At 52.8% G+C, this 13,472-nt stretch overlaps 9 protein-coding genes across 9 annotated transcripts, besides 12 other annotated features; all 9 read right to left on the reverse strand.

Moving 5' to 3' along the window:
- TraAM80_08632 (ribosomal protein S20) lies at window positions 1-300 on the reverse strand (the record flags this gene model as incomplete). Its single annotated transcript, XM_029385375.1, has 1 exon — window positions 1-300. A coding segment is annotated over one exon (300 nt), but the record flags the coding sequence as incomplete, so codon positions are not given.
- Window positions 301-332: 32 nt separating this feature from the next.
- Window positions 333-370: a sequence feature (A-rich).
- A 133-nt stretch (window positions 371-503) lies between these two features.
- Window positions 504-3,305, reverse strand: TraAM80_08633 (uncharacterized protein; the record flags this gene model as incomplete). Its single annotated transcript, XM_029385376.1, has 1 exon — window positions 504-3,305. The coding sequence occupies one exon, from the start codon at window positions 3,303-3,305 to the stop codon at window positions 504-506; it is 2,802 nt and encodes a 933-aa protein (XP_029234769.1).
- A 114-nt stretch (window positions 3,306-3,419) lies between these two features.
- Window positions 3,420-3,437: a microsatellite.
- Window positions 3,438-3,532: 95 nt separating this feature from the next.
- Window positions 3,533-3,558: a microsatellite.
- A 183-nt stretch (window positions 3,559-3,741) lies between these two features.
- Window positions 3,742-3,792: a sequence feature (A-rich).
- A 412-nt stretch (window positions 3,793-4,204) lies between these two features.
- TraAM80_08634 (uncharacterized protein) lies at window positions 4,205-5,194 on the reverse strand (the record flags this gene model as incomplete). The annotated part of the gene is made up of 1 exon (XM_029385377.1): window positions 4,205-5,194. The coding sequence occupies one exon, from the start codon at window positions 5,192-5,194 to the stop codon at window positions 4,205-4,207; it is 990 nt and encodes a 329-aa protein (XP_029234770.1).
- Window positions 5,195-5,309: 115 nt separating this feature from the next.
- Window positions 5,310-5,334: a microsatellite.
- A 131-nt stretch (window positions 5,335-5,465) lies between these two features.
- On the reverse strand, window positions 5,466-8,381 carry TraAM80_08635 (uncharacterized protein; the record flags this gene model as incomplete). The annotated part of the gene is made up of 1 exon (XM_029385378.1): window positions 5,466-8,381. One exon carries the CDS (start codon window positions 8,379-8,381, stop codon window positions 5,466-5,468), a length of 2,916 nt encoding a protein of 971 aa, XP_029234771.1.
- Window positions 8,382-8,418: 37 nt separating this feature from the next.
- Window positions 8,419-8,439: a microsatellite.
- A 193-nt stretch (window positions 8,440-8,632) lies between these two features.
- Window positions 8,633-8,653: a microsatellite.
- Window positions 8,654-8,934: 281 nt separating this feature from the next.
- Window positions 8,935-8,987: a sequence feature (A-rich).
- Window positions 8,988-9,372: 385 nt separating this feature from the next.
- TraAM80_08636 (putative P27 protein) lies at window positions 9,373-10,065 on the reverse strand (the record flags this gene model as incomplete). Its single annotated transcript, XM_029385379.1, has 1 exon — window positions 9,373-10,065. One exon carries the CDS (start codon window positions 10,063-10,065, stop codon window positions 9,373-9,375), a length of 693 nt encoding a protein of 230 aa, XP_029234772.1.
- A 133-nt stretch (window positions 10,066-10,198) lies between these two features.
- Window positions 10,199-10,239: a microsatellite.
- Window positions 10,240-10,367: 128 nt separating this feature from the next.
- Window positions 10,368-10,400: a microsatellite.
- Window positions 10,401-10,419: 19 nt separating this feature from the next.
- Window positions 10,420-10,764, reverse strand: TraAM80_08637 (uncharacterized protein; the record flags this gene model as incomplete). The annotated part of the gene is made up of 1 exon (XM_029385380.1): window positions 10,420-10,764. The coding sequence occupies one exon, from the start codon at window positions 10,762-10,764 to the stop codon at window positions 10,420-10,422; it is 345 nt and encodes a 114-aa protein (XP_029234773.1).
- Window positions 10,765-11,176: 412 nt separating this feature from the next.
- On the reverse strand, window positions 11,177-11,611 carry TraAM80_08638 (40S ribosomal protein S14; the record flags this gene model as incomplete). The annotated part of the gene is made up of 1 exon (XM_029385381.1): window positions 11,177-11,611. The coding sequence occupies one exon, from the start codon at window positions 11,609-11,611 to the stop codon at window positions 11,177-11,179; it is 435 nt and encodes a 144-aa protein (XP_029234774.1).
- Window positions 11,612-12,068: 457 nt separating this feature from the next.
- Window positions 12,069-12,446, reverse strand: TraAM80_08639 (dynein light chain; the record flags this gene model as incomplete). The annotated part of the gene is made up of 1 exon (XM_029385382.1): window positions 12,069-12,446. One exon carries the CDS (start codon window positions 12,444-12,446, stop codon window positions 12,069-12,071), a length of 378 nt encoding a protein of 125 aa, XP_029234775.1.
- Window positions 12,447-12,553: 107 nt separating this feature from the next.
- Window positions 12,554-12,579: a microsatellite.
- A 50-nt stretch (window positions 12,580-12,629) lies between these two features.
- Window positions 12,630-12,681: a sequence feature (A-rich).
- Window positions 12,682-13,106: 425 nt separating this feature from the next.
- On the reverse strand, window positions 13,107-13,472 carry TraAM80_08640 (surface protease GP63; the record flags this gene model as incomplete). Its single annotated transcript, XM_029385383.1, has 1 exon — window positions 13,107-13,472. A coding segment is annotated over one exon (366 nt), but the record flags the coding sequence as incomplete, so codon positions are not given.

Genomic DNA, 13,472 nt, shown 5'->3' on the forward strand with positions numbered 1-13,472 from the left:
ATTACCGCAAGGCGTCTTACGGGTGGTGATCCTCAGCTTGCGCGTCGGGAGGCGCAGCGGGCCACGCAGCTCCACCTTCTCGTTGCGGGCGTGCAGCAGCAGCTCCGCCATCACGTTCTCCACCGCCTTTGCGTTGCGGCTCGTCATCTTCACCAGCACGCGCTGTGTCTCCTGCAGAGGGACCTGGTCCTTCTTAACGTAGGCCATTCGTTCGTGATCACACCTGCGCGGGGCAACGCAAGCAGGCAAGGAGAAAGCAAAACAAAGCGGGGCAAAAGAAAGAAGAAGAAGACAAAGCATAAAGGGAGACTGCAGCGAGAGAGACGCCAGGCCAACCAAACAAACAAAAAAACACAAAAAAAAACGAACATTCTTCGTGGCGCAATGGAACGGCAGCACCATCACGCGGAGACACTACTTCTTCTCTTTAAAAAAAAATGTGAGATAAAGCGGAGCGTTTTTTTTTTCGTTTTTTGTTGTGTGCGTGCTCTTCGAAAAGGTGTTTATACAAATGTTTTCTTCGCCAGCTCGTGTGTCATCACAGGATTGGGGGAAAGAATTTGCTTCAGATCGGCACCTACTGGAATAAACACCTCGGCGTCCCGCACCTCAGAGGAGCCTTGCGTTGCTGTGGCTCCTCCCTCGGCGGGCAACGTCAGGAATTCACTAGCCACAAATGCCCACCACCGCCTCTCGCGTGCAATGTTTGCCTTCTGGGAATGGCGAAGAAACCCCAGCAGGGTGGCGTCCGAGTACATGTCCCACGGGGCGAGGTGCAGTGCGTGAAGAATGCGGAAGGTGTGAATTAAAAACGCCTTCTCGGCCCCTTTGCGAAAGACGCAGCGTCCCAGGGCAATGCGACGGCCGTATTTCTTCTCGTCCAGGGGGAGCTCCATCCAGTAGTTGTTGCAGGGAATACGCAGACGACCGTTCCAATGCTGAGAGCCCTGGTAGTGCTTCATGTACGACCACTGCTCGCCCCTCGCCCAGCCCACCGTCTGCAGATACGTCTGAAATAGGGCCCGGAGTATTGTGCCCGTGTCGGGGAAACCCAACTTGTAGCAGTTCTCCGGTTCGACGTCCTTTACGATGTCAAAGTCGGAGGCGTCGGCCATGATGAGGTTCCACACATCCTGGTGCGGCGGAATTCGCGTGGTTGAGCACCCCGGTGCCTCACGATACGCCGGCGGGGAGCGGATGTGAACAGAGATGTGGTGATCTTCACGAGCACCCCCCGAATCACGTGGAAGTATCAGGCCAAACTGCCTTCGCAACGCTAACAGCTGCTCCATCTTTTCCTTGTTTTGTGTCACGGGGACGTTGAGGGCACACAACGTGTCAACTGCATTTAGTGCGGCAAGCTTGCGTGCGGTCTCCGGGGTTGCACCAATGGCACTGCCACCACGCACACCATACACCTCTGGGAGCGGCAAATAAATGCTGCACCGAAACTGAGCATTCTCAGCGTAGACGTAGTTGACGTAGGCCGACTCGTAGGGGTGCCTCTGCTCCACCATAAACTGCCGCACAGCCGACACAGACGACTCCAACAGCTGCTGATACACAGGCTGCGCGCAGATGTCAACCTCAATGAGGTGTTGGCGAAGGTCCGCAACGACGCGGCGATTCAACGCCACCAGTTTCTCTGACACACTCAATGGGGCTCCCCGCTTTCGTGTCTTTTTGATGCGGTGCCATTGCTTCAGTGGCTTTGGCAACAACGATCGCGCCTCGTCATCCAACTCCCGCGGTAGTGGCGACACCAGGCGACCATGCCGCAGGCACGCATCGTAGTGTTTCGTCTGCTCCACCACGTTGGGTGACAGTGGGATGCCAAGGAAGCCCAACAGCAATTCCGCATGCATTGCGCAGAGCGAGACGGCGTGCTCAATACTCAGCGCCTTCCCCACAGCGCGCAGCGCGGGGTAGTGTGGAACAGGGGCAGTTGCGGTGTACCACTTCAAGTATTTTTTGCAGTTTGGACTGAAGCCTATATCCACCTGCGTCAATTCCTCCTCCACGCAAGTCTCGACACAAGCATCAAACTGCACCTGAAGCTGAGACTTGTACAAACCGTCAATGCGCTTCACGGCAAAGGGGTCAAAGAGGCAGACAAGTCCAGGCAACTGGTCATGAATCCACCAGGTGCCCTTCTCGCCCTCAACCAAATCAAAGACGCCACCTTCACTTTCGTCAATGAAACCCGCGACACGGTGCTCGTTTAACGGGCGGGAGTTAACCACCGCGAGGAGCATAGCCGGGCAATTAGAAAAAGGTGTTGCATCGGACCTGAGAACAGGATCTGGCAAGACATGACTGGGCTGCAAGAGCTCCACCTCCGCCGGGTCAATTGTAATGGATGCGCCCTCCTCATCCTCGTCCTCCATTCCTGGCTGCTGCGTGTTGTGTCGGAAGATGCGGGCCTGCAGGTAGGCAAGTTGCCCGGCCATTCCACGCAAAAAAGGATCACCCCCAAAACGTTGTGAGAACTCATTATAACGTCTTTTCGTGGTATGGTAGTTTGGTTGGTAGCTGCGCAGCGCTGGGTAGGACGCCTCCGAGGCTTGCTGCGCCGACGCACTCCTCGCGTCACCGCCTGCCTCCGCCTTAAACCACACGGGGAACGGAAGGTCAGAGAGACGTACCTCCTGCAGAGGATCACCTGGCATTGGGGCAAAACGGCCATCACGTTTTGCCTCCTCGGCCCGCTTACGCTGCAGTCGATCGGATGTAAATAGAGGGATCCCTAACACATCCAGGCAACGCTCAGCATGCATGCAGGCGGCAATCACAGCGTCCTTCTCTTTTTGGGCATACCCCACTGTCCGCAGTTTGGTGTGTTGCATGACGCCAGAGAGCAAGGCCTCTACCGGAAGCAGCATCTCTGCCTGATACAGTGCCTTGTCTGACGTTTTTGTGATTACGAAAGGAGAGGCCTTCTGTGCGTTGTCCTCCTTCACCGGGAGGTGGCGGCTCAGGTAGTTAAGTATACGCGACTTTGCAAAGACGTCCAACGCCTTTACGACGCAAACGTCTTGAGCGGGCTGTTGCTCTGTTGCTTCCTCTTCCATCATTGAGGGAACCTCCACCGGGGCTGCGGTGGGCACCCCTGTCTCGTACGCGCGGCGGCAACACACCAGTGCGGGACAAAAGAAGCGCGTTGCCACCAACGCAGATGCAGCCCGCGATGTTTCCTTCAGCCGCTCCAGCGACGCCGCACCCCCAGCCGACGCACAAAAAGGGAGAGTGCGGATGCAGAGAAACAAGGGATTTTTTGCAGCATTACTGAGCGACGTTAGACGCATGTCAATGACATCACCGCCTTTCTCCTTGCTCCTCTCGCTGATGCAAATAGTGTTGACCGCTAGAAAGATCCCCCCTACTCACCGCCAACACAAGGGGATGGAAATATATAAGCCAGAGAGAGAGAGAGAGAGGCCAGCATGTTATTTGGGGCAAAGCACTCCGGTTGCCCCGCGGCCAATTTCCTTTTCGGCATAGAGACCAACAACAGCAGCAGTCGTTGCACAGGATATATATATATATATATATATTTATTTGCTTCGGAATCGAAAGGAGGAGAAGTAAAAAAGAAAGGGACTCAAAGTCCATTCTGGTAGTACAACAGCAAACGTGATGAGGCCTCTTGGCGTGAAGCGGCATCAAGCATGTCAAGGCATCTCTCTCGCTCTCGCTCTGCATGCAAGTGCCATTCACGCAGCACCCATACGCCAACGAACTAAAAAAAACAAAAAACAACAACAACAGAAAAAACACAATTAGGCAAAAAAACCCATCCACGCATCCAAAAAAAAAACCCCAAAATACGCGTCTGGCTAAGGATTTCACACATCCCCACAACAAAAAAAAAAAGGCACAGATACAGATACAGTCCAATAGAAGGCCGAAGTGTTGATTCAGTGTGCACCCGAGACATCCCAATTAAGAGGGAAACGGACAGACACACACTCTCACCCACATAAACACAAAACTAAACTTTGAAGGCATGTGTGGCGATAACTGGGCTCTCGTTGGGAACTTACAAGTAGGCCATCTATCGGGACTCGTAGCCGCCCAAACTGGAAGGCAGTGGTAGTAGCAGAGAGTTACAGCGGGCAAGGAGGGAAAACAAGAGCAAGGACCCTTGCAAAAGTAAGATTAAAACAACAACGACAAAAAGATATGGCCTTTATAGCAGAGTCCTCTAGTAGGACATGATGCTTGCCTCTTCTTCCCCGTTCGTGGCTGCTGTGACGTTTGTTGGCCCTCCTGGTGGGACGGGGTGTGGTCGGCGAGCAAGGGATCGCATTCCGAGACGACGCATGACGCTTTCCAGCCCTTTTGTTGTGACGCTCAGTTCGTCCCAAAGAAGGTCGCACACGCAGCGCTCAGCACAGAGAAGCACATTCGTGTCACACCCGCCTAGCGCGGCGAGCTGGACGGTTAGCGCTTCACCATCGGTTTCGGCGAATTTATCTTCACCGACCTTCAGACTAAGCAGCAGCGAGGCGGTAATGAAAAGCTGCACGTTCCAAAACTGCAGACTAAACACGGGGCTTCCAGCACATGCGTAACACAGAGAGTCATCATCAGCAACATCCGACACAGGTCCCATTGAACGCACTTCAGACGACATAGAAGAACAAAGAGGGGCATGTTGGCAGCTGTCGTCGGGCAGCATACCGTCATTGTCATGTACCCACCTCGCAGTCAAAGCAACGTCTTGCGTGCCCTCACTCGCATACAGGTGAATGTCCTCACCACCGCGTCTGCACTGAGAGATACTCCGTAGGGAAATAATACTTTTCTGCTGAACCAGTATGTTTCTCGTCTGAATGCGTTCCACAATCCAGAGACAATGCAAAATAGTATCCATGCTGCATCCAAATTGGTGCTGAACTGTGGTAAAAAGTCCCGTGATATACTCCTCCAGCGTGACACCAAGCTGTATGGGGGAACTACATAACCGCCGTCCCATCGTTCCGAGCGGAAAAACTTCGGCCGCAATGGCCGCCTCGAGTGACGCAGTGTTTGGCGGCGTCACAGGGATACCGCCGTGGTGCAGCCCAAACGGTAAACCAAAGGCGGTAGGGTTAAATGCATTGAGGCATCCCTCGTTACTGCAGACACCGACGGCAACGATGTTCTTGATAAACGCCGCGGCCGCCTCCAGAAACGGACTACATGACGTCATTAGACGGCTACTTCCATGTAAGTCATAACAATCGCGGTGATGGCGGGTGAAGGGTGAAGGGGGTAAAAAAAACCAGCAACAAATGATGCACACACACAAAGATACAACCCGTCAAAATAACAATAATAAAAATAAATAATGGATGTTACATTTACGAAACAATAGCAAACAGTCAACATGGCGTCGGGGAATTTGCAACGGCGCCAGTGGCAAAACGATATTGATGTATAGTGCGCTCCGTTCAACGGAGTCGAGTTCGGTGACGATGGCCTCACGGGTCCGGGCGAAAAGGTACGCCCCGCTCCGGATCCAGTTCTTGAGCGTGGAAGCAGCGAAAGTGTACCGCCTTCAAATTCGGAAAGACTGCCATCACTCCCACCCCGAGGGGTGTGCCACAGACGGCACAAAGCCGCTTCTCATCCACGTACACACACCGCTGGGCAAGCAAGGCATGACGCCGTTGCCCATCAGCGACCATGGAGGCCACCGAGTTGGCGTTGATCGCCGCCATCTGAACTTGGCTGCACAGCGTCTGAAACGCCCGCAGGAGATAAGACGATATCTCCCCCACGCAAACCTCACTCGGTAGTGTGGCCATAACCGAGAGCGGGTTAATGCGGCGAGAGTGCTCATTGAGAACCAAAAACGCCTCCGAGAGCAGCCTATCCTTACCAGCTGGAGGAACCAAAAGCACGTGCAAGAGGATGTTGAAGTACTCATTGAAGGTATGACCTCCCTGAACCGCGTAGCTGTTCCCCGCGAGCCACACGGAGTCATCCCTTCCAGCGCACGTCGCTTCTGAAGACGCGTCACAGATGGACAACAGCGCAGGGCCACTAATCTCGTTGTTATTGACCTCTCCTTGTAATGCGAAACGACTCCGACGCAGCAGCTCGCGTGCATGCTGCTCTTCGCAATACCGCACGGCGGCGGCGACGTCTGTTAGCTCGTACACAAGCTTTGTCAGCGCCCCAATATGGTCGCCAGCCTGCTCCATCGCCAGCACCTGCTCCTCGACCAAGTCTGCACCGTACAGTAAAGCAAGCACCACATCCACTTCGTAGTGAGGGCTAAGCTGAAGGAACGTCAGCAGCGCCCGACGTGCCGCCCCTCGTATCCCAGACTCCTCACCCGCCCGTAGTTTGGCAGCAGGTGCCTTCAAACCCTCCACACCGAATGACTGCAGACTGCGGATGATGTCAACAAGATTTGTGGCGTAGAGCGTGTGCAACTCCTTCTGTGTGTTCCCCTCCACAAAAATAAGGTAGTGTAGATAATCGTGCAGCGGGTAACCACCGTACCCAAGCAGCATCGGGAGAATAGTTGAAACCGACGACGGTTGCCGATGCGGACGCAGCACTGCCAACAGTGCAGAGCTGATATCTGCACTCAGCATCCAGGGAAAGTACTGCACGTACAGCGCTTCGTCGCCGCTCATTTGCAGCACAACGGCAGCCTCATGTACAAGACGCTGTGCTTGACAGCATTCCAGCGCCTCCGAAAACCTCCCGTCACAGGCAAGTACCAATGGAAGAATCATCGGTTTAGGTCGTATGCCATCCTCAGACACGTATCGTAAACATTCGTGAGGGTCCAGAGTCGAGGAGAAGAGAAACATATCAGCCAACTCATCGTCCGTGTACGGCACACATTCGAGTACATAAAGAAGAAAAATGGCGAATTCAACCGCACGCTGCTCTTCTGTGTGGCTGCCCAACCCGGAAAAGCGACGGCGCGAAAGCAGTTCATACAATTCATGATAGGCCTCACCACTACTCCACGTCAGCGAGACTGTGGCATTCAATGCATCGTTGGCCTTCGACGGGAGTCGCAGCTCCGGCACAAGTTCCAACAACTCCAGTGTGGGCGTTGACGCCAATTCAAAATAGTAAAACGCCTCGGTGTACCGCCTGCCCAACAATGCATGGTGTGCACAGACGTTATAGACGTGCTGCAGTTGTGTATCCTTCTCTGCACTTTGGATGTAATCGACGTAGCGCAACGCACGCTCATAGAAACCGGCATTGATGTAGAGTGCCACTATAGTCTTCCTTGGCATCAGTAGAAGGAGCTGCACGCTGCAACTACATACGCCGTAGAGGCCCAGAGGCATGGAGTGTATCTGCTGCGGGGTCCCGTCAAACCCGGAGGTCGAGGAAACGGAGGAGGAGGCATTGATGCAGGGAAACTCTTCCTCATCGTCTAACCACGACCGCATCAACACCCCTCCGTCCGCCTTGACACCAACAAAAAAGGGCGGCGCCCACGCCACATCAACGACGGCTTCTGACATCTGAACCGGCGTCGCTGTTTCAAGGTCCGTCTCCGTCGTGGCATCAAACAAGGTAAGCTGGTCATCACCGACTCGAATGACGATGTAGGAGCTGTCTCCGAAACCATTCACATACCGGCAGAGAGGACCTTGCGAGACGCTCTCCACCATCTCCATTCTTTGCCGCAGGCGACGAGTATTTACATCAAACACGCAGTACTCTTTTAAACTACCTGTAACGATAAAGTCGCATTGCCACGCCATGACTTGTGTGTGTTCTGGCGCCAGGATACACAGAGATTCCGCGGCAACGGTTTCTTTTGCCTCAGTCCTGTTTTGAAAAATCCATGACCTTCGATCCACGTACTCTACGAGAGCAATCCACCTCCCGATAAGTAGGGCGAGACGCTGTGCAGGATGTAATGCGTGATCCTGGCCTCGGGCCACACAACAGACACTTGCGGCACCGGAAGGGAGAGTGAGCTGCCGAAACAGCCCTGTACTATCCAGGTTCTCACAGTGAAGGGCGTCAAGAGATCCATCCACCAAGACTAGCAGCTGTGGCACGGACAACCTGCTATTTACGTTAAGAAACGTAATACCGTGGGAGATGCGATTGGTGTCCTTCTTGCCCTCGATGTCATTGTCGTGTGTTGTTGAAAGTGACTTTTTCTGCAAAAAGGTTGTTCTCACGTCGTATCGTACCCCCTCCTGGTCAAGGCACGTAACAGTGCGGCACACATGCAAGTTGCCGTCAGAGCATCCGACGTAAAGGAGGCTCCGCAGCTCCTCATCAGGGGAGAGATGCATGTCTCGCACCACCAGCTCACCGCTGCTTCGCTCCAAAGGAAACACCACTGCAGCCGTCACACGTATTTTTTCATGTGTAGTCACAAACAGTGTCTGGCGTTCCATATCTCATCCCCCAAAACAGAAGCCGCCTCTGTGGCTTGGGGGGGGGGGGGGGGGGAGGCAGCAGTGTCTCTCCCTGGTGTCAAAAAAGATCTACTGTTTACATACAGGCAAAAAAGGCCATGCGATAAGAGTAAGATCGACAGAAGGAAAAAAGAGCATTGTGGCATACACTATATATATACATACATCCACAGAAGCAGGTATGGGTGCATAGAATCCATACCAGCAAATAGGTGGGTGTGTGTGGTGCAACATACACACACACACACACAAGCGACTCTGCAGGCAACGAAGATCCCAAGACACAACAAAACGTCTCACTACTAATATTAAATAAAGTTCTCGGCGTTTACTTGCAACATCGGCTACTGCACCCTCCCTTCCTCCTCCTTATTTTTGTTGCCCCACGCCCCCACGCCTCTCTCCCTCCCAGTGCAACCTTCCAGATGGTGCACCAAACACGTTCAGTTCTTCACGACAAGGGAGCAGCGAAGAAAACGTACACACACGCGCGGACACACAAGAGAAAAGAGGTGGGGAAAGGGGGGATTAGCAAGCCAACAGACAAGCAAACGCACAAAAACCAAAAAAACAAACAAACAAACATATTCCTACTCTAAACACCATTATGCATGGCATCCCTACAACTATGAAGTATACTACGAGTCACCTCTCCTTCGTTTCATCCATCCCTCTCTTTTTTGTTTGCTCCTTTTTTTTTTTCCCACCCCCTGTATTCCCATCTGCTTCCTACTGCTGGTGCCATTGCCTCACCATACTTCCCTCTCACAACCACTTCTTTCGCGTTTCGTCCCTCCGTCTGCGTGAGTGCGGTGGACAAGACAGGACTCGCTCCTCACAATGCATAACCAACGCGGCATCCTCCCTCCCCCTTCCCACGCGTGGAATAAAAACACAGCCGAGCAAGCGGCACCCCCCACTTTCTGACACAGTCTTGTCTTTACTTTCTACGCGTGGGAAACTTCAAGACCTAACGAAGTGTGGGGAAAGGGCCAGGGCTGTGGCCACTCTTATCTTCATGCGCAATATCCATCGGCAGCAGCTTGCCCTTACCAGCTGCACCATATCCCTTGTCAAGCGGTCCAATGAGAAGTTCGTCTTCACGGCCCACAGACTTGACGTACTCTCTCCACGTGTCGTTGGCCGCCACACCAAGCTTGGTGAGCTCACGATACGGGTCAGGCACGAAGTACTCCGGTGCACGATGAATCCAGCGGAAAACGGGTTGGTCAAGCTCATGCTTCTTGTTGAATCGCTGCGCCGAAATCCACGGCTTCGTCGTCCAGAGACCAAGGTTATAAAGCGTGAGGTCTGGATGCAGGAAGCAGAGGCGGTAGCAGTACCAGAGGCTGTAAAGTGTCACAAGAACCGACACGACATTGCAAGGGAGACCCTCCACAGAAAAGGCCTGAACGCGCATTTTCTCAATGGTGCTCACTTCCAGCCAGTGAACGTACCGGCCGTACGGATTGCGAGAAAAGAATCCCGTTGCAAAACCTTGTGGAAGACTGTTGAAGCGAAAGCGGTAAAGCCAGTGGATGGGTTTGGCCGAAAATCCTTCAAGATAGCCGGTGCTAACACCATCATGCACACTCGAAATGAATGGGTTGTGGGAAACGGGCTTCACATACACGCCATGATCCACGACGTTCGACCTGGCCATACCGCCGCACATCTTCGTAGTGACGCGTGACATCTCTGCGAGAAAACACCTTCTTTATAAGTTTTGTACACACGTGTAGAGAAGAAACAAGACGAGTGGAGGTGGGGGAAAAGAACGCAGCACTCACTCACGTACCAACAACAACAAACAAGCACACAGGCAAATGAACAAACAGAAACTAATAAGAATCATACCGTATACACCCCGTGGAAAACATCAAAGGAGAGACACCCCACCCCAACCCATACAGTGACATCGCAGATGTTACCTTCACTGTCCTCTCAGCATGGTTCGCCTCCACAATATATATATTATATATATTATAATGTATTTATGCATTGGTTCTTCAGCCGCTCAAGCGGGGGTAATTACTTCAATGTATCGACTATTCACCATTGCGCTGCCGCAGCGTCGCAACTCGGTGCGCGCGCCTTCCCTCACCGTACTACCAAACCCACCGTGGCTCCACACAAAGTGCACAACGTCCTCCAAAAAAAGGTCACCTTTATCCGCGTCCACCGCCGTCAGTCGGCCCTCCAGCTCGTGGTTCTGGTAGGACAGGAGAACAATCACACGTCGACCGTAGAGACTAAGAAGAAACTCATGCGGAAGAATTGGCTGGGGCTTTTCACCTGCCTTCTTCGCCGCCGCAGGCGTGGGAGCGGGAGCGACGACGTTGAACTTCACATTCCCGCTCATCACTCCACCGTGCGGGTTTCTCAAATACAAGTGGACCAAATCCAACGCCCCTCTGCCCAAACCACACTCTTCACCCCCCCCCCCTTGCACTTCCTTCCTTTCTTCAAGTAATCTTTTGAAGCTGCAGCCACGCAGGCCCACAACGGGAAGCAGAGAAAAACAAAGAAACAAGAACAAAAGGAAGGGAAACCCACTGTCTGTCACATGCTCCACTTTCCCCCAAAATGACGCACACACAGACACAACAGATAAGCAGATAGATTGAGCCTCTCTATCTAAGAAGGCGTACGCACGTATAACCTTCTTCTGTTAGGAAGTGAAATTAGTCAAAAACAAATAAAGGACAAAACCACAAAAAGAGAAGTAGCAAAAGGCAACTTGAAATACCCCCATCGCGACGTACATGCATTCTCTACAGACGACGGCCACGGCGAGAGCCCTTGCGGCGAGTAGAGTCAGTCGGAACCGGGGTCACGTCCTCGATGCGGCCAATCTTCATGCCAGCGCGCGCCAAGGCACGAAGGGCGGCCTGGGCGCCGGGGCCAGGGCTCCTCGTACCAACACCGCCAGTAGCGCGCATCTTAACGTGCAACGCGTTGATTCCACACTCCTTGCAGCGCGCTACAACGTCCTGTGCGGCCATCATGGCGGCGTAGGGAGAGCTCTCGTCACGATCCGCCTTCACCTTCATACCACCGGTAACCTTGCAGAAGGTTTCGCGACCCGACATATCCGTCACATGAACAAATGTGTCGTTGAAGGACGCATAGACGTGCACAACGCCGTACACCAGCTCGTCCTTTGCGGCGCTGGAGCCGTAGAACTTTGCTTCCTGCTTCTTGGACATGGTGGGGCTTGTATCACCTTTTTACTTCCCGTTTGTTGGTTTTGGTGTTTCACGCGTGTGCAATAAAAAAAAAAACAAAAAACGGCAACAGCAACAAGCGATGGAAAAAAATCACAGTAACAGCGGCATGAAGAACACGAAACAATTGTAGAGGTAGTCGCTGGCAGCACCTCTTCAGAGGACTGCCACCAACGCCACTCCACATCTCATTCTCTTAGCTGCTGCCACAACATATTTCTACATCAAAGTTCCGCCACGCCAACGTGCCGGCGTGTCACAAGCTCTCTTGCACCCACCTCCACTGCAGTTTCTCAAGCCTCTTCCGCCATCTACTGTGGAAACAAGCATGCATGGTCCCTTTCCTGCACAGAATAGGTAACACGCAGACATGCAAGTAAAAAATGAAAAATAACAAACGCGGGATAAGCGGCGAAACGGGTCATACAGAAGCCTCATCTTATTCCCAATAAAGCGCGTACAAAACGACATTGACGTGCATAGATCCCGTTGAATGCGTGTACGTCGCGTAGCCGTCCGTCACAGGATCCCACAGCCCTCGCGAGACAATCCGAATTCCTTGATGTGCAGCCTCTGTGATGGTCACATGCGTCACAAACTTGTACCGCTCATACCCGAGTCGCACGACACGTTGCTGTATTTCGCTACATACTTCCTTGATTAACATCTGCACCTCGTCGTACACGTAGGGCCGCTCCCCCACGAGCAAGCGACACACTTCCTCAATGACACCCTCCACCACACTTGCGCGGAACTTCGTGCCAGGCACGGGAAGCGTGACGGAACACCGCGGTGCATCCCGATACTCGTTGGCCATTTTTGCGGCGTCACTGCCCCTTGAATGCACGCACACGTAGAGCCAGACCGTGAAAATCCTCCTACAGTCCCCGTCAAACCCAAATACCGTTACAACAAGAAGACGACAAAAAAAAAAAAAAAAAAATAAAGAACTAGCAACTGCCTCATCCACAACGACAAAAACATAACAAAACATTTGCCCAAACAAAAAAAAACACTGAAAACAACCAACAACGAAATAAAACAAAAAAAAAGACTGACCAAACTCCGGTAAACATCCACAAAACCACAGAGCAGCTCTCCCCCAAAATATAAGCTCACACACTTTCCACCCAAAATAAAAAAAACACAACACGTAGTCATGTATATCCCACTAAAAAAAGAACATGTCTCTTTCTACTTAAATATGAAGTATGTATGGAAGGCAAACATATGCAACAAAAAAGCAGATACCAGTATTTTCATGAAACTATACAATACAAATACAATGAGCACACAAGAAAGAGCCCTCATTAGACGCAATGCATATAATCAGTCAAACCCTTCCTTCCTACTTCCTTTCAATCCGTAAAGGGTGGCTGTGTAGTGTATTACTGATGCTTTACGCATCGCGTGCAGGGTTCCGTAGGGACGCGTTGCACGTTTTTTTTGGGTCCAGACGTGCGTTGCCTGTCCCCAATCACGACAGCCGCTCAAAGCCGCAGCACTGCCACGGCGACGGTGGCCACAAGAAGAAACGCAAAGGAACTGAAGCCAACGGCGGCCGCCGCACTGCCCGTGATGTAAGCGTAAGCATTTCGCGCCCACGGGGCAGGCCACCGTTAGACGAAGTGTGCGGAGAGCCCGCGCTCGCACGCTGGAGGTCCACCTCCCCCCATTTGAAGATAAACCCGCTGCCGTTGGCGGCGACGGTGCACACCTCCTCGTACCGGGGGCACTTGATCTTGCCGCCGTCCTTGAAGTGCTCCGACGCCGTCACTTGGATTTCGCCGCCCTCGGGGCACGGCTCAAAACCACTCCCGCCGAGGTACTTCACCTTCACCTT

This window comes from Trypanosoma rangeli, assembly GCF_003719475.1.
Source record: "Trypanosoma rangeli strain AM80 chromosome Unknown Tra_15.4_contig_00443, whole genome shotgun sequence".
Taxonomy (NCBI): Eukaryota; Euglenozoa; class Kinetoplastea; order Trypanosomatida; family Trypanosomatidae; genus Trypanosoma; species Trypanosoma rangeli.